This window comes from Liolophura sinensis, chromosome 6 (genome assembly GCF_032854445.1).
Source record: "Liolophura sinensis isolate JHLJ2023 chromosome 6, CUHK_Ljap_v2, whole genome shotgun sequence".
NCBI lineage: Eukaryota > Metazoa > Mollusca > Polyplacophora > Chitonida > Chitonidae > Liolophura > Liolophura sinensis.
The window spans coordinates 15,180,961-15,205,174 of NC_088300.1; the positions used below are offsets into that span (position 1 = coordinate 15,180,961).

The 24,214-nt window shown below is 40.8% G+C and overlaps 1 protein-coding gene across 2 annotated transcripts; it reads right to left on the reverse strand.

Moving 5' to 3' along the window:
• Window positions 1-1,062: 1,062 nt before the first annotated feature.
• Window positions 1,063-21,559, reverse strand: LOC135468167 (uncharacterized). 2 transcript variants are annotated; one of them, XR_010444207.1, is made up of 7 exons: window positions 21,084-21,559; window positions 20,292-20,448; window positions 15,920-16,090; window positions 13,375-13,490; window positions 9,591-9,708; window positions 2,517-2,663; window positions 1,063-2,138 (listed from the first exon to the last, which is right to left on the reverse strand). XR_010444207.1 is itself a non-coding variant. In XM_064746256.1 (6 exons), the coding sequence occupies exons 1-6, from the start codon at window positions 21,380-21,382 to the stop codon at window positions 2,577-2,579; spliced, it is 948 nt and encodes a 315-aa protein (XP_064602326.1). In that variant the 5' UTR covers window positions 21,383-21,559; the 3' UTR covers window positions 1,063-2,576. The 2 variants fall into 2 exon arrangements, 1 of the variants encoding a protein (XP_064602326.1); XM_064746256.1 differs by having other exon boundaries at window positions 1,063-2,663.
• Window positions 21,560-24,214: the final 2,655 nt, after the last annotated feature.

The window sequence follows — 24,214 nt, forward strand, 5'->3', positions numbered from 1 at the left end:
GATGCTTTCGCTGTGTGTTACTTTAGTAGGCCTTTTGTGCTGAATTTTGGTGTCTTTATAGCCTCTGGCTTTGTTATATCCTATCTCCACCGAGCACTTGTTCAGTCTGAACTTGTATATTTAATTTGTGCTCTTGTGTACACAGTGCTTATTAGTACACGGGCCCTGTCTGTGGAATTTTGTGTATATTTCGTCATACACTCAGTTATACTGTGGATTTTCCCTCTTGTGGATTTGCCTCTGAGCATTTATGCCTGTGTGGTGTATATTGTGGAATATATGCGTCCGTTTGGACTTGACACCGTTGTACATGTAAGTACTTTAGTACTTGTATAGATACTGCTATCCTTTCTTGTTAAACTTAAGTACTTTAGTATTTGTATAAGTCTTATTATCTGTTCTTGTTAAGGATAATAAATTGTTGTAAACTAAAATCTGCTGGTTTTGGTTACTTTTTTTGTGCGGCTAAACTGTTGTGTATTTCGAACAAGCCATCTCTTTATAATACAGAGGGGCCTCCGTGGCTCAGTCGGTTAGCGCGCTAGCGCAGCGTAATGACCCAGAAGCCTCTCACCAATGCGGTCGCTGTGAGTTCAAGACCAGCTCATGCTGCCTTCCTCTCCGGCCGTACGTGGGAAGGTCTGCCAGCAACCTGCGGATGGTCGTGGGTTTCCCCCGGGCTGTGCCCGGTTTCCACCCACCATAATGCTGGCCGCCGTCGTATAAGTGAAATAATCTTGAGTACGGCGTAAAACACCAATCAAAAAAAAAAAAAAAATCTTTATAATACAGACAGTTTGGGTCGTAACACATACATGCACTAAAAAAAATGACCTGTTAATTTTGACAGAAAATATGTTGTCTTGAGTGATGCTACAATGCATTCTGTTGTTATGATTTAACAGTGTGTCATATTTAACATAATATCCTGTTAGTCTAATACAATTCTTATGCTGAATTAATAGAATAAATGTGCTGCAGTAACAGAATACATTCTAGCATCACTCAGACAACAGACTTTCTGTTAAATTTAACAGATTCATTTGGGGGGGGGGGGGGGGGGAGTATAAAGCATATACTTCAACGCCTATGTGTGGCGAAGATAAATTATTTGCACAGCTAATATGCGATACATATCGGAATATTCTGACTTCATGGCCCGAATCCAACAGTGTTCCTACATAAAAAAGCTGCATCAGTGCATGCGTAAGTGCTTCCATTTCCATGCATGGTGACAGTTTATACAGAAGAACCATTCAGTATTCGCTTGTGTGATATATCCAGTATTATTGTCATCATCGATCCACTTCGCTTTCTCCAAACAATGCATGCACCAATCCCCTGCTTGACAACATGTATATATGTGTGTATCTTTTTATATAACACAAAAGGATTGTCCAGTCGTGGCTCCTATAATTGGACCAAAGAAAGCTACACCAAGGATATTAACTCATGTAGGTACTTCTTCGTGTGATAGTGAGATCCTCAGTACGAGCTCCTTGCATGGGCTCGAACGGAAAGCCTCCATTGGAGGAACAATGAAGATGTTTAGCTAGCACATGATGCATAGATGATGTACACCTTTGTCCGTTTCAGCCTGTGTCAGTGTATTAGCTGAAGCCCCAACGTCACATGCGGGCTTCGTTAAATGCTGCAGCATTAAACTATCTGAAGCCCCACTGTCACCTATGCTCTTCGCTAAATGCCGCGTCAGTGTGCTACGTAACACTCTACTGTCACATATAAGGTCTTCACTAAATGCTGCGTCCATGTATTATCTGAAGTTACATCGTTGCCCTTCGCCCTCGCTGCGTCACTGTGTACTATCTCAATCCCAACAGTTACCTATGGCCTTCGTTAATTGCAGCGCCAATGTACTGTCTGGAGCTCCACCGTTACCTTTAGCCTTGTGTGCAACCTGAAGTCTTTGTCCTGTGTCCTATGTTCAATCCTCTGTGCTGACAAGAGATTAACGGCTGTCATCCGTGTTGTATGTTGATCGTTAAGACGACGAGGTTCAACACTAATGGCGTGATGAATCACGCGGGATGATACAGCTCAACACATCCAGTTATCTCCAGGAACTCACTCATTGTCTGAGAGACATGCTGAACTCAGCATCGATTCATCACAATACACTGAACGAGAACAAAAGGAGAAAAGGAAAGACAAAAATTGACATGTCCATGAAAATACAATATTTTCAATGAGTGATGTGTGCCGGAGACATTAATATAATATAATATACGCGATAACATATTTCCAATTATGATTTTTTTTTCAAATGGTGTTTGTCGTCTTTTAAAATTAAACTTCCCTCTGGAATATATAATCCTTAAATGTAGTTCAATTTCCCGACTCCATAACATTTACTCAAAATAATTAGTTCTATTAAAAACTAGTGTTGTGGAAAATCTCTGCTACTACTGCTAAATATATATACCCGACTGGCATGCTGTATACTCTCAAGGCACCACGAGATATCGCAATTATTTTACTCTAGTTCAGTGTTTTACATGCTTGAATCCATTCCTATCTTCCTGTGAGCAGGTCGAGCTAGTCAATGCCTTGCTGTTTCAGCTCCGAAACTGCTCGGCAATGCTCGGAGACAGTTTAAAAGCTTGCCGGTAAAGTTCGGCAGCCCGGGTGCTCTCCCCATTTTCCTGTAACGAAACACAAGCACATAAAAAATTAATACTGCCATAAATTACACGCTGTTTTACACATCCATTATGACAGTAACAGAAGTTTTCTAGAAAACGTACATATTTCCTGATGTAATCTACTATACTGTATTACATGTGTCAAACTTTCAGTTACTCTCCAACTCTACTGTAAGACACAATCTGTGTGAAACGGAACAATGTATTATAGTGCAAGCCATATTTTTAGTTGAACAAAACTTTCTATTAGTACAAACCAGGTGAGGCCTTCACAAGCGTGTTAAATAAATGTGACAAACACATGTTCGTGTTACAAAATAATAAAACAAAAACTTGTTTTCAACCAAAAGAAGTAATTTATGCATTTCAAAGGCAGTTGTTTATACAACAAAAGCTTGCGTATAACCTCCAACACATGTTTGTGTTCTTTCAACACAAGGCCATGTGTTAATTCAACATAAGACAGAGTTGTTCAAATGAGGCACAAGACTTTTGTTGGAAAGAATACAAGTTTGTGTTCATACAACTCAAGTGTTTTGTGTGTGTAGAGTCGCTATGTCGTGTGACGTATACAGCCTCTCTTTAAGTATGATGTATACAGCCTCTCTGTATGTGATGTATAAAGCCTCTCTTTACATGTGATGTCTACAGCCTCTCTGTATATGATGTATACAGCCTCTCTTTACATATGACGGATACAGCCTCTCATTACATATGATGTATACAGCATCTCTGTATGTGATGTATAAAGCCTCTCTTTACATGTGACGTCTACAGCCTCTCTGTATATGATGTATACAGCCTCTCTTTACATATGACGGATACAGCCTCTCATTACATATGATGTATACAGCATCTCTGTATGTGATGTGATTTACATATGCCGGATACAGCCTCTCATTACATATGATGTATACAGCATCTCTGTATGTGATGTATACGGCCTCTCTTTACACATGATGTATGCATGAGGCTGTATACATCACACGCAGAGAGGCTGTATACATCACACGCAGAGAGACTGTATACATCACACGCAGAGAGGCGTATACATCACACACAGAGAGGCTGTAAGTTGGCGAATCTAGCCATGTAGTTTGTCTCCAAGCTCAAAGTTATCCTTTTATATGCGAACAGGCTGAGGAATTAGGATATCTCATGCCAGGGACGGCATGTTTCATTCGAGTCATAAGGCAAATCCTGTGTTGCATGTAAAACTGCATGAGCCTCCAGTCAGTACAACGCAATCCATTCCAGATGGTATATACTTCCTCTCCTTAGTGTTTGTATAGTCGTATCACACACTCTGAATACCAGTATTTAAACATGTAAAAATGCGCGAGATTCATATGATATGGTCACGTGACATAGCATACTTCCCCAGCCTTAGAGTTTGTATAGCCATGTCACACATTCTGAATAACATTATTTAAACATGTAAAACTCTAGATTCATGCATATGATGAAGGTCACGTGAATTTGTTTAGTGCGCACAGCTAAAAAACAACAACCAAAAAGCTACATGTGTGTGTTTGTATAAATATACATGCTGCTATGACGCCCATTGAAGACCACAGGGAGAATGGATCATTCAGGGAGAAGAATATGTATGCAAATCGTATGTTGTACCAGGGTAACATCTTGCAGGTCTTCTCCGAAAGCCTGTGTTAACCCAGATGAGCTACAATATTAGGCCCTATATACTGTTCCACGAACGTGTGTCCACAGTTCGGCAGATACGAGCTGATTTACAAAAACCCGGTGCACTATGAAAAATGAATGTATCAATTAAATTTTCTAACATATGCTCATATCGTAAATGTGCTGGTAACACTTTAGGTAACACTCTTAACATACATACAGATCAACCGATTTTTTTTTTGTTCCCGGATCGACTCTCCCTTCGATACGGCACTCTCTAGTGAAAGGCATCATACATCAGACAATCCACTGTCTGTCCCTCACGAAAGGCTTACAGTACTGTTTATGGTAACTATGCTGAATCCAGTATTATTTTTACACACAAGTCTGTCAAATCGATTGACCACATATACATGTACATGCACAAGTACACACTTATAAAGAGCAACGCACGAGTGTATTACGTGTTGTATGACACTATATAGTTCGACCTTAATCTATTTCCACATTAACTTGGCTCTCGAATATTATAGTGTAATTTTCTCTCGGCCTATTTAACATTTCTCTTTTTATGTTGCAATCTACAATGCTATTTAGTCCTAATGGTAATAGACATATATATGGTAATATATATCAAATAATTAATTTATTTGATTGTTGTTTTACGCCATACTCAAGAATATTTCACATATAAGACGGCGGCCAGCACTATGGTGGGGGGAAATCGGGCAGAGTCCTAGTGCGACCCACGACCATCCGCACGTTATTGATAGACCTTCCTATGCACGGCGTATATATTAAATACCTGGTATACATGTCGGTTGTTAATTTGAGTAAAATCCAGTGTTACAGAAACACATGAGAATTGAATGCATGATTGGCCAAATTATAAAATATACACCAGGCGACAGCCAGTTAGGAGGTGAAGTGTCATGGCTTAACCAGACGGCTCAGTGGTTTACGGTCAACCGGAGCTGGATGTGGCAGAGCGGCGCTTGCCTTTCTATCCCTAGGTAATTTGCCACAGGGCAGGGTTCAATCCTGTCACAGGAGCCAGGGTTCAATCCTGTCACACGAGCCAGGATTCAATCTGTCACACGAGGCAGGGTTCAATCCTGTCACACGAGACAGGGTTCTATCCTGTCACACGAGGCAGGGTTCTATCTTGTCACAGGAAACAGGGTTCAATCCCATTTTCGGATAGGGAGTTGTCTGTATTCCCTTAGCTCCATGTAGCTATTTCAACTCCTCTCTTTATACTGGGCTGGCGAAGTATCGTAGCCATAGGAGCAACCAATGGGTGTTACGCCTTGTCTGATAAGTCCTTTCTACACGATGTTTGCAGTCCAAAACAAATGTCATCTGTGCCTCTTACCTTTCGGCCGACGCGTGCACGCAACATCCCAGCTATACTCCACTTGGTAGTGGCACAACAGCCCCGTATTCACGGCATTACAACATATTGGGCCATTAGGACTGTCTTTTCAGGGTTAACGCATATGCGCCATCCTGGAAAAATAACTTTTTCAAGACCGATAACTGCGGTGAAGGCAAAATGGCTGCTGATTCAGCGGTGACCGTCTCGTGATTTCGGAGCTGGTGTGCCATTGCTGAGTGAAATATACCTGGGATGTTGCGTGTGCGGAGTTGGAGTCACCTGGGGCTAGCATTCCCCATATGCCTAAATTATTTTTTTTTCTGTCCGTCATGTATAAATAAAGCAGCAAATCAAAATATATGGCCAACCAGTCTGGTGTTTGTGACCTTGTTCGTCTGCATGTTCCTCGGGTGTAGGAGAGGTTTTTTTTTAACTTAATGAAACATGCTCTGTTTCTACGTTGCCGCCAATAAGCACCTGTACGAACGTTATCTGGGATGAGGAGATTTCTCAGAGTGCACAGGCTGCCTGAAATATTACACATCATTTTCTCTGGGATATACATTAATTGTATACATCCGGACCGGTTTTTAACAGACTGCCTATTGTACTTTGTCACTCGATTAGTAATCAGTTAACATTAAGCCAACTCGAACTAGACATTCTTCTCTAGTTTAAATCGAAGGTAACGGTAGATGTAAACTATATTCAAATTCTGACCTAAGTCACAACTGGCTTTGTGGAGTCGACCCCTGGACCCGGCTCAACTTAGCTTAAGCTAAGTTGTGACTACCCTGACAACGTATGTTGTAAAGGGATGAAGTACTACCCTGACAACGTATGTTGTAGAGGTATAAAGTACAACCCTGACAACGTATGTTGTAGAAGTATGAAGTACTACTCTGACAACGTGTATTGTAGAGGGATAAAGTACTACCCTGACAACGTACGTTGTAGATGTATGAAGTACTACCCGGACAGCCTATGTTGTAGAGGTATAACGTACTACCCTGGCACCGTATCATGCTTAACATATGATGCAATGATCTGGACCACGCTTAGCATTTGATGCAAAAATAGGAGAAAACGGACAGGAGGCCATCCAGTTAAATTTTAAGTTACTGTAGTTGTTCATCAGTGCAAGGATTGCTTATCACCGCTTTAGCGAGTTACCTTCACACACAGTAGTTCATTTAATCGCCTGTGCCCGCATTCTTGCACACGTAGTGAATCACTCACTACTCTGTGCCCGCATTCTTGCACACGTAGTGAATCACTCACTACTCTGTGCACACACTCTTCGACACGCTGTGGTTTATTCGATCCTCCGTATCCATATGCTTTCGTACGCAGCTCATTCACGGCTTCAATCTATACTCGTATGTTTTCATCACTTGTGCTTATCATGTTGGTGGTTTACTCATCAGTGGTGCACAGTCTTATCATATTAGTGGTTTACTCATCACTGGTGCACTCACTTATCATGTTAGTGGTTTACTCATCACTGGTGCACAAACTTATCATGTTAGTGGTTTACACATCACTGGTGCACAATCTTATCATGTTGGTGGTTTACTCATCACTGGTGCACAGTCTTATCATATTAGTGGTTTACTTATCACTGGTGCACACACTTATCATGTTAGTGGTGTGGTATACTCATCACTGGTACACAAACTTATCATGTTGGTGGTTTACTCATCACTGGTGCACAAACTTATGTTAGTGATTTACTCATCAATGGTGCACAAACTTATCATGTTAGTTGTTTATTCATCAATGGTGCACAACCTTATGTTAGTGGTGTACGCATCAATGGTGCACAAACTTATGATGTTAATGGCTAACTCATCAGTGGTGCACAAACTTATCATGTTAGTGGCTTACGCATCATTGGTGCACAACCTTATGTTAGTGATTTACTCATCAGTGGTGCACAAATTTAACATGTTAGTGGTTTACTCATCAATGGTGCAGAAACTTATTATGTTAGTGGTTTACTCATCACTGGTGCACAATCTTATCATATCAGTGGTTTACTCATCACTGGTGCACAGTCTTATCATATTAGTGGTGTGGTATACTCATCACTGGTGCACTCACTTATCATGTTAGTGGTTTACTCATCACTGGTGCACAAACTTATGTTAGTGGTTTAGTCATCAATGGTGCACAAACTTATCATGTTAGTGGTTTACGCATCAATGGTGCACAATCTTATCATGTTAGTGGTTTACTCATCACTGGTGCACAAACTTATCATGTTGGTGATTTACTCATCACTGGTGCACTAACTTATCATGTTAGTGGTTTACGCTTGTGCACAACTTATCATGTTAGTGGTTTACGTTTGTGCACAAACGTATCATGTTAGTGGTTTACGATTGTGCACAAACTTATCATGTTAGTAGTTTACGCATCATTGGTGCACAAACTTATGTTATTGGTTTACGTTTGTACACAAACCTATCATATTAGTGGTTTACGCATCATTGGTGCACAAACTTATCATATTAGTGGTTTACGCTTGTGCACAAACTTATCATATTAGTGGTTTACGCATCATTGTTGCACAAACTTATCATATTAGTGGTTTACGCTTGTGCACAAACTTATCATGTTAGTGGTTTACTCATCACTGGTGCACTGACTTATGTTAGTGGTTTACTCATCACTGGTGTACAGACGTGTGGTCATGTGTACACGGCATCACTGACGTACAAGCCTGTTCTCATACGAATGGTCTTGCCACGATACGGCCAAAATATTGCCGATGTGGTGTTAAGTCACACTGATTCATTCTTTCATTCATGACCACAACATCCACGTGTTATACCACATCGACAAGCGCTCAGATGCCGTTTTTTTTCTTCCTTTATTTTGGCCTTTAATTATTTATTAAATCCTTTACTAATAAATATTCCAGTAAGAAGTAGTTTAACATCCTGACTGAAAGACGCGGTCGAATCAGGAAGGCATGGGCTGGAAACTGCGACCTCTCTGTTCAGAGGTTAATCCGCTGCTACGAAAATAACGTTTAAGCGAATGATCCTGCCAGACATTATCGATATAATGTGAATCGTAAATTTAATATAATCTGGATCGTAAATTTAATATTATCTGGATCGTAAATTTAATATAATCTGGATCGTAAAAGCCTGCATTCTGGGAATTCGGGTTTATAACAAACCGTTGTGACATTACACTGGGGTTTAGGACTAGCATATCCGATGGCGATTGCATATATTCACGTTAGCACGAACACCTTGTATCGATCTAATAGCAGCACACATGTCACCGGTAGGGCGCGGTCATGCTGGTACGGAAGAAGATAATGCCGGTAAGATAAGGCAAAGATCAAGCTAAGACCCGTAATCAGAGTAACTCTGACATGTTCTGGTTATACATGTAGCTCTTATTTAAACATTGCCGCATGGCATGTCAGGACTCGCGACACTGAAAGTGCGCCAGATGAGAGCGTTAGTGGGTATGTGTGCATCTGCGCGTGCGTGTGTAGAATGTGTGTGAGGGGGAGGGGGGCTGAGGAAGGGGGGCCGAGGGGGGGGGGGGTACTCCAGGCACTCCGGTTTCTTTCACCTGTCACCAGACCGCTGTCATGATGAAAAATGCTTATTTTCATAAAAAAAATAAATAGGTGTCATTTTGAAGACCCACTTTGACGGGCATAGAAGTGTGTTTTAAAATTCAGACGATGCCCGAAAACTAAAAAGACGATAAACGTGGACGCAAAGTGGACGGAAATATAGATGTCCACAAAACATAAAATTCTATCATGAAATCTTCGACTGCCTTGGAAATATGTAACAGTTCGAGTCTTCAAAAGGTATGATACTGACAAAATGGATATATACAAATCCGTGTCGAGCTCACTGACCCCATTCTCTCACCTCACACCTCTCTGCGTCCTGGAGCAGCAGGATAGCCCTCTCCTCCCTCGGGCTGGTTCTCCCGTCATCACACCTCCTGTACATCAGATCCGTCCGCAAGATGTACTTTACACCGCTCCTAGAAAGAAAACAACAAACCTGATTACACACACCCAAACCGACACAAGACCTTGTTCTTGGAATGGGTTACCCTGGTGATCCCTTTGCTTCGGTTACCCAGTAGACCCTCGCACTGCGGTTAGTATATATCGTAGCCGATGTGGTTAGCCTGCCAGCGGGGTTCAATGACTCAAGAGCCTCTCGCCAGGAGCCTGCTTCGGTTACAGGTCCTTGTGCTTCGGTTATCATACATGTCCTCGTGCTGTGGTTATCATGTCGAAGCACTACGTCACGCGCATTATCATGCACAACGCCACGCCAGGCCCATTATATTTTAAATATAGTTATCACACAGGCTCTTGTGCTTCGGTAACCATACAAGTCCTTGTGCTTCGGTTATCAGACATGCCGTCGTGCTTTGGTTATCATATATGTTGTCGTGCTTCGGTTATCATACATGTCCTGGTGAGTTCAAGTCAAGCTCATGCTGGCTTCCTCTCCGGTCGTAAGTGGAAAGGTCTTCTAGCAACCTGCGGATGGTCGTTGGTATTCCCCAGGCCCTGTCCGGTTTCCTCCCACCATAATGTTATAATTCGTATAAGTGAAATATTCTTGAGTACGGCGTAAAATATCAATCAAATAAATAAATAAAATCATACATATCCCCGTGCTTCGGTCACCATGTTGCAGCACTACCTCACGCGCATTACCATGCGCAACGCTACGCCAGGCCCATTAAATTTTAAATATAGTAATCACACAGGTTCCTCTGCTTTGGTTACCACACAAGTCCTCGCTTACATACAGGTCCAAACACCTCACGCGCATTACCATGCGCAACGCTACGCCAGGCCCATTATATTTTAAATATAGTAATCACACAGGTTCCTCTGCTTCGGTTACCACACAAGTCCTCGCTTACATACAGGTCCAAAAACCTCACGCGCATTTCCATGCGCAACGCTACGCCAGGCCCATTATATTTTAAATATAGTAATCACACAGGTTCCTCTGCTTCGGTTACCACACAAGTCCTCGCTTACATACAGGTCCAAACACCTCACGCGCATTACCATGCGCAACGCTACGCCAGGCCCATTAAATTTTAAATATAGTAATCACACAGGTTCCTCTGCTTCGGTTACCACACAGGTCCTCGCTTACATACAGGTCCAAACACCTCACGCGCATTACCATGCGCAACGCTACGCCAGGCCCATTAAATTTTAAATATAGTAATCACACAGGTTCCTCTGCTTCGGTTACCACACAGGTCCTCGCTTATATATAGGTCCAAACACCTCACGCGCATTACCATGTGCAACGCTACGCCAGGCCCATTATATTTTAAATATAGTAATCACACAGGTTCCTCTGCTTCGGTTACCACACAGGTTCTCGCTTACATACAGGTCCAAACACCTCACGCGCATTACCATGCGCAACGCTACGCCAGGCCCATTAAATTTTAAACATAGTAATCACACAAGTTCCTCTGCTTCGGTTACCACACAGGTCCTCGCTTACATACAGGTCCTCGTGCTTCGGTTAATGTACATGTCCTTGTACTCAGGTTATCACACGTCCTCGTGCTTCGGTTATCACACGTCCTCGTGCTTCGGTTATCATACCTGTCCTCGTGCTTCGGTGATCATTCATATCCTCATGCTTCGTTATCATACAGGTCCTCGTGCTTCGGTTAACGCACAGGTCCATGTGCTTCTGTTATCATTCATGTCCTCGTGCTTCATTATCATACAGTTCCTCGTGCTTTGGTTACCATACAGGTCCTTGGGCTTCGGTTATCATACATGTCATCGTGCTTTAGTTACCATGTCGCAGCACCACGTCATGCGCGTTATATCTTAAATACATAGTGATGTATCTTTCCAGTACATGTTGCCATAAACATTACGTCGTTCAGATGTTGCAATTGCTTCGTAAAACGGGCCGTAGTACATTGTGCTTCTGGTCTCGTGCTTTGGTCACATGGAACTGTGATTTGTATACCACGACCTTGTGCTTGGACACCATCACGTTTCTGTGTTTCGGCCACAGCTTCGTTCACCATGCATGGCCTTCAGCTTCGTTCACCATGCATGGCCTTCAGCTTCTTTCACCATGCATGGCCTTCAGCTTCTTTCACCATGCATGGCCTTCAGCTTCGTTCACCATGCATGGCCTTAAGCTTCTTTCACCATTTATGGCCTTCAGCTTCGTTCATCATGCATGGCCTTCAGCCTCGTTCACCATGCATGGCCTTCAGCTTCGTTCACCATGCATGGCCTTCAGCTTCGTTCACCATGCATGGCCTTCAGCTTCGTTAACCATGCATGGCCTTCAGCTTCGTTCACCATGCATGGCCTTCAGCTTCGTTCACCATGCATGGCCTTCAGCCTCGTTCACCATGCATGGCCTTAAGTTTCATTCACCATGTAAGGCCTTCAGCTTCGTTCACTATGCATGGCCTTCAGCTTCGTTCACCATGCATGGCCTTCAGCTTCGTTCACCATGCATGGCATTCAACTTCGTTCACCATATATGGCCTTCAGCTTCGTTCACCATGCATGGCCTTCTGCTTCGTTCATCATGGCCTAGTTCTTGGGACACTGTGGTCATGTACTTTGTCAACATGCATGACCTTTAGCTTGCACACCAAAGTTCAAATTGTGCTGCTGGTATTATAGTATCGCCAAAATCACACGGAAATTGTCCCCTCTTAAATATCACAAAATGGCATGGTGTCGAGTATAGTACAGGACCACTTAATTTTCTCATATATCAGGAATAATGTTCTTAGAGCTACTTTCTCAATACATCGCCCTTTATTTTATTCCTCTCTTCAACAGTCAGGCTTATTCTAATTTTAATAATTTCATTTCCTTCTTCCCAGTAACATTAAAACTATACCCACATTCGTATGTAATATTTGCAGCAGAATACCAATTGCGATAATAAAAATCTCCATACAATTTCCTGTAAACTACATCTTAACGCTTATAATGCTGAAGTGCATATGGATATAAACGACACTTGCTAGGTTTATGAGTGGATGGGTTAGAATTGTCAACCTATAGTTTTTATTTTCTGTCACAGAAGACTGACGAGAGAAGAGAAGTTTAAAGTTAACGACAAGTTGAATAGCAGTAACGGTGTAAGGATATGGCGGCAATTTATTCGGGTTGATCTGAAAAATCTGACAATTAATATGCCGCTTGTTTAGCAGCAGCGACATTTGCATCTTATGCTCCTAGAAACACGTGAAATAAAGGGTCTGTTTTGACCCGACTTCTATGTATATAGGGCACCTAAGAGATTCATATACAGCCAGATTCTTGTACAAATACATATTTTAGGCTATACTCCTAAACATGTAGTTTTAATAGGTCAATGGATCTAGTTCAATCCTTTCAGTGCGCAGAGGTTTAATTGTGGACAATAGTGCATATGCACACGCATCAGGTACTATTACAAACAACGGTTGGGGCTGAATGTGTGCCTTTTTTGACCTTTTCCTGTCTCATGACTGTGACCCCAGTGCTCTCGACGTTCTTCCAGGTTTCTGTACAAAATTGTTGGTGGTGGCAGTAATATAAAGCAGACACACAGAGCGGTGCATGCGTGCAAGAAGTTTGGTTCCAATCATTTACATTTATACTAGTGTAAAGACGTATAGTGGCCTTACTTAAGTCTCCCGCCCTCGTGCAGGCGATGATGATTGAATACAATGGCCTGACCCTCCAGAGGCTGAAGGCGACACAAGATCTTTTTCTCCTCGGCACAGAACTTCCCTGTATCATCCTACAACAACAACAACAACAAAACCCAGTTGTAATATGATGTGTCAGATCACAGGGTTTAACGTTACCTTCCTATAATGTGTCAGACCACAAGGTTTTAACGTTACCTTCCTCTCAAGTGTAATGGTGACCATCACCTTTAGCGTGAGTTAGGAGAAGTCAAATGGCTTTAAATCAGGTATTTGGCGGGAACAGATACGATATAAAATATTAAAGACTTCAGCATACAGAGTAAGACCAGTGATATCTGGCAAATCGCTACACGTAACACGTGAGTGTATTTATTTATGTGCTGAGCAATGAGCAGGGAGATCAATTTGGTTTAACCTAACTGCACCAAATATTGTTGGTTTATTTATGACAGAATTTCCTAACATGCATCAATTGAGAGAAGACGATTACATGATAATAAAACGTGCGAACATATATGGCAGTCAAAAACGTCAAATATGGCAGTGTTAGAAACAGGTTTTAATTTGAAGTCGATAGCAGTTTCGGTTACTGGTGTCGCCCTTCGTCAAAACAAATTTGAACTCCGCCCAATACCCAGCATGAAACTAATTTCTCAGTATAATTATGACGTTACCCGAGGCGATGACTTCTTGGTGTCGAAACAGGGCTTATGGAGTTTAACATTAGAAAAAGTGTTTAGACTTCATTTCCTTTGCGAGAATATGGACTTCCAACATATGGATGTGTAGAGCTTATGTCGTTACGTGTCACTGACTATAGGCAATTTTGATTGCGCGTATGACTGATTTTACTGACGCCTGAATAAAGCCGACTGGCTAAAAGAAACAGATTATAATCGCAAATATATACATCTGGTTCGAGTGACCAAGCCAAGAGAGTTACAATGCGTGGTAATATGTCGTAGTCGCCAAAATAATCACCATATTTTTCGTGTGATTTCTTCACATAAAAGTAACGCTTACACCCCACAACTGTCAGTGATAGTTGTACAATGTTTTCGGCCACTTGCCGCCAGGAAAATCACATCTATAAAATCACATTTTCGTGTTATCTCCTTTGATCTCGTTCCGCATTGTAACTTTCAGATCTCCGCCACTCGAGTCAGAATTACACATCTGCTGGAAGCCAGCATGAACTCTGAGCGACCGCATTGGTGAGAGGCTCCTGAGTGATTGTCGTGGACTAGCAAGCTAATCACTCGGCCATGAAGATCCCTATAACCGGTGAAACATTTTGTCAGTTTAAATGTGCCTCCGCCAGGAGTTTATTCGTCAACCATTTTGTAAAAGTAAAAAAAGGAGAATTAGATATAAAAAAAACAAAAAAAAAACCAAAAAAAAAAAAACAAAAAAACAGGTAATGATGCCAATTACAATCCATCGGACGGCATTGATCTAGACATATCAAAGATGATGCAGTGTGATCATTTCACTAAGCTTATATACATATAACCTAACCGGAGCGTAACTTTCACGGCAGCCAATGTTGAAAGTATAACAGACGCATGTTGGTCAATCGGTATACAAGTGTCCCAGCGTAGATTACCAAAAGCTTTAAGTATGATTGCCACGTGTTCGAACGCAGCTCTGTTTAGTTGCTGTTGATGGATTGCTATTTGATTGTTTGCCCGTGGCCCTCCGTTTCAATACTACCTCTTTTGAACCAGGCCACATACATGTACCTGGTACAGATCGCTAATTAACATAATTGAGAATTGCCAAAGTAATCGTATGCTTTAATGTGTTGTTGTTGTTAACCTCATTACTTGGCCGCCGTTAATACATGAAAGTCAAGTCCAGGTCATGCTGGCTTCCTCTCCGATCGTACGGGGGAAGTCCTTTCGGCAATCTGCGGATGGTCGTGGGTTTCCACCGGGCCCTGCCCCACCATAATGCTAGCCGCCGTTGTATGAGAGAAATATTCTTGAGTAAAAAAAATCTTAAATAAATAAATAAATAAATACATGAAAGTAATGCTTTGTAAAATTGGCACCGCGTTTTTAAATTTTGATTTCGTTCACGCCATGTTAACTGTGCGACTGGCACATGCATAGACATCAATAGATATAGCGCCGTAGCTCTCACTTTTACACGCGCTGATGAACAAAGAGCTACAGAGAGGACGTTGCAAGCAGACATTTGGCGGATCCAGTCCAATCCAAAACGAGGCTACAAGGCAATATATGGCGGGATTCAGTTGGAGAGGGGTTACCTGGTGTGAAAAGAAATATTAGCAGTGTATGGAAGTTGTGGTAAATTACTATATCCTGATTTGTTGCACAAGATACTAGTATAACTTTACTGAAAACAGACGTTTTAATTCAGTAATAAGCCAATTAAGGATCTACGCCTGAACAGCTTCGCCACCAGCTTATTTTCGCTATAGTTTTCACTTTGTAACTCTCCATCTAGTAGCATATAAAGAAAGTTCTGTGTGTAAAGACATAAGTTGTGTTACCTTATAGAGCTGCTGTCCCTCCTGCACAAAATTTGTGGTACCTCCAGTGAAATCGGCGTTCAGGTAGACCATGAACGTTTTCAATGACCTCTCTCTTTGATTCCTCACGAAGTGTCCGTCAAAGTGGGGAGCGAAATGGCCCTCGGGATAGTAACGACATAGTCTCCAGATCTAACGGAAAAAAACATGTCAGCTGATTAAGACAATACCGGATACAGCGCTGTTCCCCAGAATGAACACAGATTGGAGACATGAAGATTGAATAGGTCACCTTTTCCAGCGCTATGTATGGTATGTATGTATGCATGTATGTATGGGTGTATGTATGTACATGCTTGAGGTTTAACGTCGTACTTAACAATTTTTCAAGCACATGACGACGAGGAGTCACTGGGTGCGTGTACATACATGTATACTGTCTTCTTGTAGCAAGGCGAGTCTATGTCGCCAAAATGCTGCCGCCACTGAAGTATCATGTCGAAGAGACCAGACATGATACCCCAAGTCACATTATACTGACACCAGGCCAATCAGTCACGTTTCCTTGCTCTAACCGCTCAGTGGTGAAAGCCATGCAAGCAAGGCAGCAGAAAGTACAATTTTTAATGTCTATGGTATGGCCTGACTTGGGTTTGATCCCAGGTCTTCGCGGTCGACGCTCTAACCGGGTTCGGTACTCCCCGCACTTTGTGTAGAGGGCTAGTATTTGTTAGGCCCCTTCCCCTAATATTCCAGCCCAAACATTTAAAAAATACACCCTACTCTATATTCAATATTCACCTCAATGTTGTTAAATTTATTAGCTTCGATCGTTACAACCTTCTGTTAAAACTATTGTTCAAACATATCAAAGAACAGCAACGGACAGCAAACCGAAGAAGTGATTTCCAGTAAACACGGTATCTTTGCATCTTGTTCGGTTTAACCACACGTGCTGTGTTAGTTAACACTGCAAGTTGTGTAAAAAATATGAAGTAAAGAAGCCATTAAACACCATTTATTGTATTTCACAGGTACACGCCGAACGCCTATACCGTGTACATATTCATGATACATATTTTCCTATTATGCATAAATGGAAGCCATTGGGTAACTATATATAAATTTGTGCACAAAACGTTCATCCATCACAACTCTGAGATGAATATCTATTTTCTTCTCTTAAAACACGGGTATATGGCTAGCATCCTGGGCGTTGGCGGACCCTGAAGTTCGCCTGACTGGATGGGATATTGGCCCCCACCCCACCCCGAATTTTATTTGCTTCCTACACCCTGCCTAATATCTGCACATAGCACCACACATGAACGCATCCGTGATTGCAGCTTTCAGAACGTAGAATTAACATTCCATCGCGAATTCTTTCTATTCAACCCATAACCGTTTTGTATGGAGCAGTATGTCCAGTCCGAGTGGAATGATTGCAATGTCTAAAGTATACATGACATAGACATTGCAATGTCTAACGTATACATGCTTTCAGTGTGTATATATATATATATATATATATATATATATATATATATATATATATATATATATGTTACATATTGTTCTGTCAATAATTCACGTACACATAAAACATGGTTATTTCAGAACCACACAGCAGAACAATGTCAGAACAAATCAGCTTGAAAATTATTTTATCAACACAAATGCCAATTAGTATCAATATTCGCATACCACTCGTAAACTTCGTTCCAAGACGTTACAAGCCAATCTGCTGTGTGCGGGTAAGGAATATAACAAATGTTATTCGCTAATCAAATCAAAGTTTCTGTATTTACCAAGAACAGCCCAAATAATTACCTTTCAATACACATCAGATTCCTGTCTGTACTATTTATAATGTTACAGAGATCCTAACGTGTGAAAAAGTTATAACGCAAACCGAACTTATTACCTATTTTGCATAATAGCACGTGCACATCACACAAGGATGATATTTAGTGAAAGATACCTATTTGAGTTCGACTGATCGATTTTTTGCCAGACATCTTTGGATGACAGCCTCTTTAATTTATGTCTATCTATTTAACTTCTCTAGCACGTCGATATCCGTAGGCAAACTCCATTTCAAAACGACCATTAAAACTATTTACCAAGGTGTGCCGTGTGTAATAAATACTGAAATACATGTAAACAAGTTGCGAGAGGACACATTTTAATGATGGTGCAAAGACAGGTGGATATTAAATTCCAAACCCCGGAGTCCAGGAGTAATATCCAAGCCAAACGGAATGGTATATATTTATATATATTCAATACAAGTACGAATACGTGAATCCCACGATTAATTTCCAATCAAAATATATATACATGAATTTCATCTCATAAATAATATCGCAGCCAATTTCAAAAAATATAGATCTCATGAATAATATCAAAGCCAAATATATATCATATAAGTATCTCATGATTTATATCCAATTTAAACCAAATACAAGTAGAAATACATTTATGTATATACATACAGGCGCAAGCACAGTCATATTTATGTATAGAGTGAACTTGGCTAATCACTGAAAAGCGTCACGTGATAATTGTTTTTTTTTTGTTTTTTTTTTTTTGAGGCTGTTTGAATGTAAATCTGTGATCATGTGACCGAGCAGAAAATTGTGTCGATCAGAATAATCAGTACCTTGCTCCTCTTTGTAGTCAACTCCAGATGTGACGTGAAGCGGTGTGAGAGATCTTTATGGTGGCTGATAGTGGCCATCTAACCCCCACCTTAGCGACAACGTCGAAAGCGGCCATCTGTCTTGAACGATCATCAAACCTACTAATCTACCGACCAACCACCCGACCGGGTGCTAACAAACCGACAGACAGTATCTCCGTCCTACTAAGCTATACCGACCAACAGAACGAATGAGCGAGCGATCGACCAACCGATCGACTGGCCAACCGAACCAACTAACCCACCAACGGGCCGATAGTCAAACGGACCATTAAGCCGATCGACGGGACAACCGAGCTACCAACCGACTAATCTACTGACGTACCGACTGAATGAAAGAACCACCGACAAGCAAAACCGGTTGACTGTGCGTCCGTTAAACCGATCAACCCATCCGTCCGTCCGTATACCCATCCTTCATCCCATACCGTCGTCCGAAAGTGTGTTGTTACTATTCTTGCCATTCTATGACAATATCTCCATTCACATTAAATGTGGGGTAACCGAGTATTAAGACGCAAGTACTGGTGAACTGAAACCTTGAAAGTCTACACTTCCCCGTTATCAGAAAAATGAGAATAATCTGTAGGCCTACAGGCGATGTCAGCAGATGTATTGTGGAACTCAGGCCTCTCGACCGTTATGCGAATGGCCCAAGTTAAAAACATCAGGATGTCAAAAAGCGGACTGACCGACTGACGGACAAACAAACAGACAGATAGACAAAAAGACAGACAGATAGACAGACGAAGCCATTTTAAGATCTGCTCGTCGCAGCCAAAAGTTCCATGAAGAAATTAGATGGGGCATCCACTAGTTTGTTCCTTGAAACAGAAAGGCATATGTTTGCGAAGCCAGTATACTATATTTGTGTTGGAGGTCGAAGCCGTAAACGACGTTCAGCATTCATTTATTTCTCGCTTGGTAATTTACCATATTCTTGTTTAGCTTGGCATAGTGCAAAAGCAAAGATACTTCCAAAAAAATGAGAAGTCGATTATTTGGTCCTGGGCATGACAAATACAATGTTGTCAAAATACTGAAAGGTCAAATATCCGATTTCTTTCTTTTTTTCGGTGTATCTTTGCTTATGCACTATGATTTTACCTATAAAGGTAAAATATATAGACTATACTGAAGAGAATTTAAATTAGAGTCATTTAAATATGACGCGGCGGCCAGCCCTATACATGGGTGAATTAGGTAATCATAGGAGGTTCGGAGACACAAACAACAAGCCACAGCGGATGTATTTAGAGTTCATAGGTGGAGAGTCATTGCACCACACTATAAATTACCGGTTCCTTGGATTCACTCATCCTGTCACAATGCCATGTATTTTGTGTGTCAGTCCTGGGGCCCGCTTTTCACCAAGCGATTTTTAGTAATCCAAATTAAACCCTCACTGTATATTGATGAAATCGATAGAATTTTAACCGTTTTTATGCTGTGGTAGTACAATTTCAGCCAGGTTGGAGAATTCAGCTTTAAATATTTGTTTTGTAAAGAAGATTTTTTTTTTGTTTGTTTTTGAAGGCTTTTTGAATGAGGCCCTGATACTTTATGCACTGAGTACCATCGCGTTGTTTCCTTCAAAGCCGTAGAAGCACTGTGGTACTAAGCATAAAAACCGTAGAAACAATGTTGTGCAGCAGTGTGGGCTTATACTCGACTTATCAGATATTAGCCTACCTCGTTAAGACCTATTGGTGTCCATGTGCCCTGGAGAGCTGCTTTGACCCCCTGTACATGATAGTCGGTGGGCTCCCCGTCAATGGTGACTTGTCCAAGGAAGGGTTCGGTCCGCTTATATAACAGCTCAGAGAGTTCGGGACATCTCAGCAGTATCCTGTAACCGATCCATTCAGAGTCAGAATATACCAATGTCGTTCTTATGACCATAATATATACCGCTGTTACCCATATTTTCAAATAAACCTTCTGGCACTTTCTCCGCTGTATGTCTACTGGCAGCCAGTTAAATTTTGTTTAAAAAAAGTATATAATTTATTAAAACATTATAGGCGCTATAAATTGACGAATAAAATATGGAAAGAATGCCGGTATGCATACATGCATACATGCACGCATGAAGCGTCATTTAGGCCCGTTATACGACCGTTAGGCCTAATAATTGATTATTGTTAATTCAGCACGCATGTGCTCTATAAAAACTACTGTGCACTCGTGGTACACAGTGTCGTGGCAAAAATACACATCCACATAATTTTATGAGCCAGCAGTACACAAACTGTGTAATTCATGTATGACATCCACAGTGACTTGTGTGTATATAAGTGTGTACAGCGGATACGCGTCATTGTGGACGTGCAAATTTGTAAACAATCGTTTTTAGCGAGTAAATTTATTCTTGCATGATGACTTCAGAGGAAAATGCTAAATATTATTTCTTTCAAGCAATAGACAGTAAGGAATTCCGCAATCATCTGATAAAGCACAGCAGAATTCACTTGTCATACATACCTCTCAGAACTGCGATAGTCTAACCGTCCGTTTTCGATGGGTTCGAAACCAATCTTCTCTCCCTCTTGAATAATGTGTACACACTCATCCCGAGTTAACAAATTATTCAACAAAAATCCTTCGTTTCCAAAGTCCAGGATTTCGGTACGCGACACGTTCTGAGGTGAAAATGTTGGATCACTGTATACAGAGATTGCTTTTCCCTTACCCACATAATCTTCTTTTTTCCCAGGTATGGATAAATCAAACACATCATCTTGTTTGAGAGTTACCTCCCCCTGCCCTTTTACTGCGTCCATTATCACTATGCGCTGTTACGTACTGTTCTACGGAGTCTAGTTTCTCGAGCCACTTAGTCAGTTGCAGGCGAAATGCGACTTCAAATTCGTCCTGTCTCATCAACGCTTAATGAATGCCGTATCTGCAATAAACTGAACACATTCTGAACGTTGAACGTTGGGAACAGACATGATTCAAGAAAGGTGTCCGGTTGTGAAATACGTCGGCTTAAGGGGAGGTAACCCGTTGAAAAAAGGATCAAAATTCAAGAGCGTACAAAATATGTAGCCTGTACAACACAATGGAGGACTTTGTTTATACCCAGCGGTACAAACAGAAACACTAGTTCTGATCAGCTTATATATACCTGACCATATGTGTAGGCACTTCAGCATGCTAAATGAAACAGGTCAGAAGAGATGAAACAGATTCCAAACTGTCAAAAATGCGGTCATACAACTTCTCTATGGTGTTCAGTGTGGATAAGGTTATTAGCTTATTCGAAGTATTGATAATATAATCATTGCATATAAATGAAACAGATCAAGGAAAGACAACAAAAGTCAATGAACACTGATATATGTTAAAACTTACATAACATATTTGATACACATACATACATGTATTATGGACATACGGGTGCAATCAATAAAAGCAAACCGTTCACACAACGCTGTCCATACACAGTGGAGAAGCATATGCATAAAGACATTCACACTATACCACAAACTTTTATCGTTAAACAGTCTTTAATAAAAACAGTCAATATCTTAAAATGCTGCTAAGACCGTGATGGGAGTGAAAATTTGAAAGTTATAAATTAAAAACCGATCCAAATTTACAGAAACACGAGGAGCTGTCCATCAACTTCCGAAAATAGCTAATCAATGCCTCTTGAGCATCGGATGTCATTTGTCATACAGTTACAAATCTTGGACCAGAAGTCTTGAAAAAAATGGCTCCGATAATTGACTGAAAATGTTGTCTAAGTCTGGAGTTTCTGTTTCTTCTTCTTGAGTATGAGTTCAAGATCTAGTGCTGAGAGTTTCTGTAAATTTCTGCTGAGAGTTTCTGTAAATTGTGTAGGCCCTATATATATATATATATATATATATATATATATATATATATATATATATATATATATATATATATATATATAAATGAATTAAATAGGGCCTACAGAATTTTTAATATATTAAACTCTCAGCACTAGATCATGAACTCATACTCAAGAAGAAGAAGAAACTGAAACTCCAGACTTCTAAGACTTCTAAAACTATATAATTATAATACAGTCTGGTTCCGCAGTTAGTAAACTGGCTGTCTCTCGCAAAATAACATAATACGATTTATATACGATTATAGTATATTTATAGATTTTAAAATATAACTGAAAACTTGGTAAACCACTTACGCTTATGTTCAGTACTTTATTTTAAGTAAATCATTTTCTCCTTCTTGGTGACTGCCTCGCAACAGAAAGGTTGCATTGTCACGTTACTTCTCTGTACGGTTCAAACAAAGACTAGCTATGACGTAATTGTGCACGTGCGAAATTGTGTTCGCGTTCCCGCCAATTAACATACATGTGTACAACTGTATTCACTGGCGAAAAGCTGCATAAAGTGGCAATAAGACTCTTGCTGTCTATGTTTAAAGATATACATGCAGAAAAGGCTCTTTAGTCAAGGAATGTAAAGGCTAGATACATTTTACTGTTTGCTCTGGACTACTAGAACCATATATTTTAATATGCTCTGCTAATATTCACAAATTCGTATTTTTACCCTCTCTGACCCATGTTCATCACTCTTTCTATATATGTATATACATATTATTTATTCATTTCATAGGTGTTTTAGGCCTTATGCTCAAGAATATTTCATTTATATACGACAACGGCCAGCATTATGGTGGGAGCAAGTTTCGGAAGACCTTCTTGTGAATGGCCGAAGAGCAAGGCCGCAAGAACTGGAACTCACTGCGACTGCATTGGGGAGAGGATCCTGGGTCATTGCACCGCGCTGGCGTGATAACCACCACGGCCACGGAGGCTCCCTCCATCTATATATTCTATATATGTAGTATGGAAGCCGGGTGCGGCCATTCTGTCTCTCCCGGTTTTGCCCCAAACCAGAAACAGCGACATTTGACCGATACTTTAGTCGAGATTCAGTGTAGATTAGGGCGCCAAGGGGATACACGACATACACGACAGAATGCCTCCCACCATAATACTGGCCACTGCCGTATAAGTATTCTTGTAAAACACCAATCAAATAAATGAATACACCAATCAAATAAATGAATATATGAGGGAGTACGTTCGATGGAATGGTACATTCGGCCTGAGACACTGGCATGTCTTACTGGCATGCGGTCTCGTCAACGTCCTATCAGCAACAATTACATTGCATACCTACAGCTTGTTATCCATGCATGGCTAAGTGAAAAACAAAATATCATTAAACTCTCATATTCCTAACAGTGCATGTATCGATGGTTACATAGCAACAGGTAACATGAATACGGGACCACATTAAGAGACATGTACATGACCGTTTACGTTTCTGTTGTAATTACCATTTCATGCCAATACACTGTTTCGTGTGGACAAGGTTATTAGCTTAAATCCGAGGTTTTGCTATTATTATAATTAAATATACATGCAGCTGACGTACAAGACACAACACATACACTGATCCCATGCAAAATTTAGCCATTGTATATATATATATATGTGAGTGTGTGTTTGTAATGAAGCAAGAAATAAGGCGGTAAATCCATCCATCTATGGATCAATTTATGTATTTATTTATTTGATTGGTGTTTTACGCCGTACTCAAGAA

Bases quoted from the DNA above. Each gene is read 5' to 3' on its own strand.
- LOC135468167 (XM_064746256.1), bottom strand. From the start codon at position 21,382: ATGGACGCAGTAAAAGGGCAGGGGGAGGTAACTCTCAAACAAGATGAT. The intron at 20,449-21,083 runs GTATGTATGACA...GATCGGTTACAG, and splicing joins GACTATCGCAGTTCTGAGAG to GATACTGCTGAGATGTCCCG. The intron at 9,709-13,374 runs GTAAGGCCACTA...TTTTCTTTCTAG, and splicing joins CACGAGGGCGGGAGACTTAA to GAGCGGTGTAAAGTACATCT.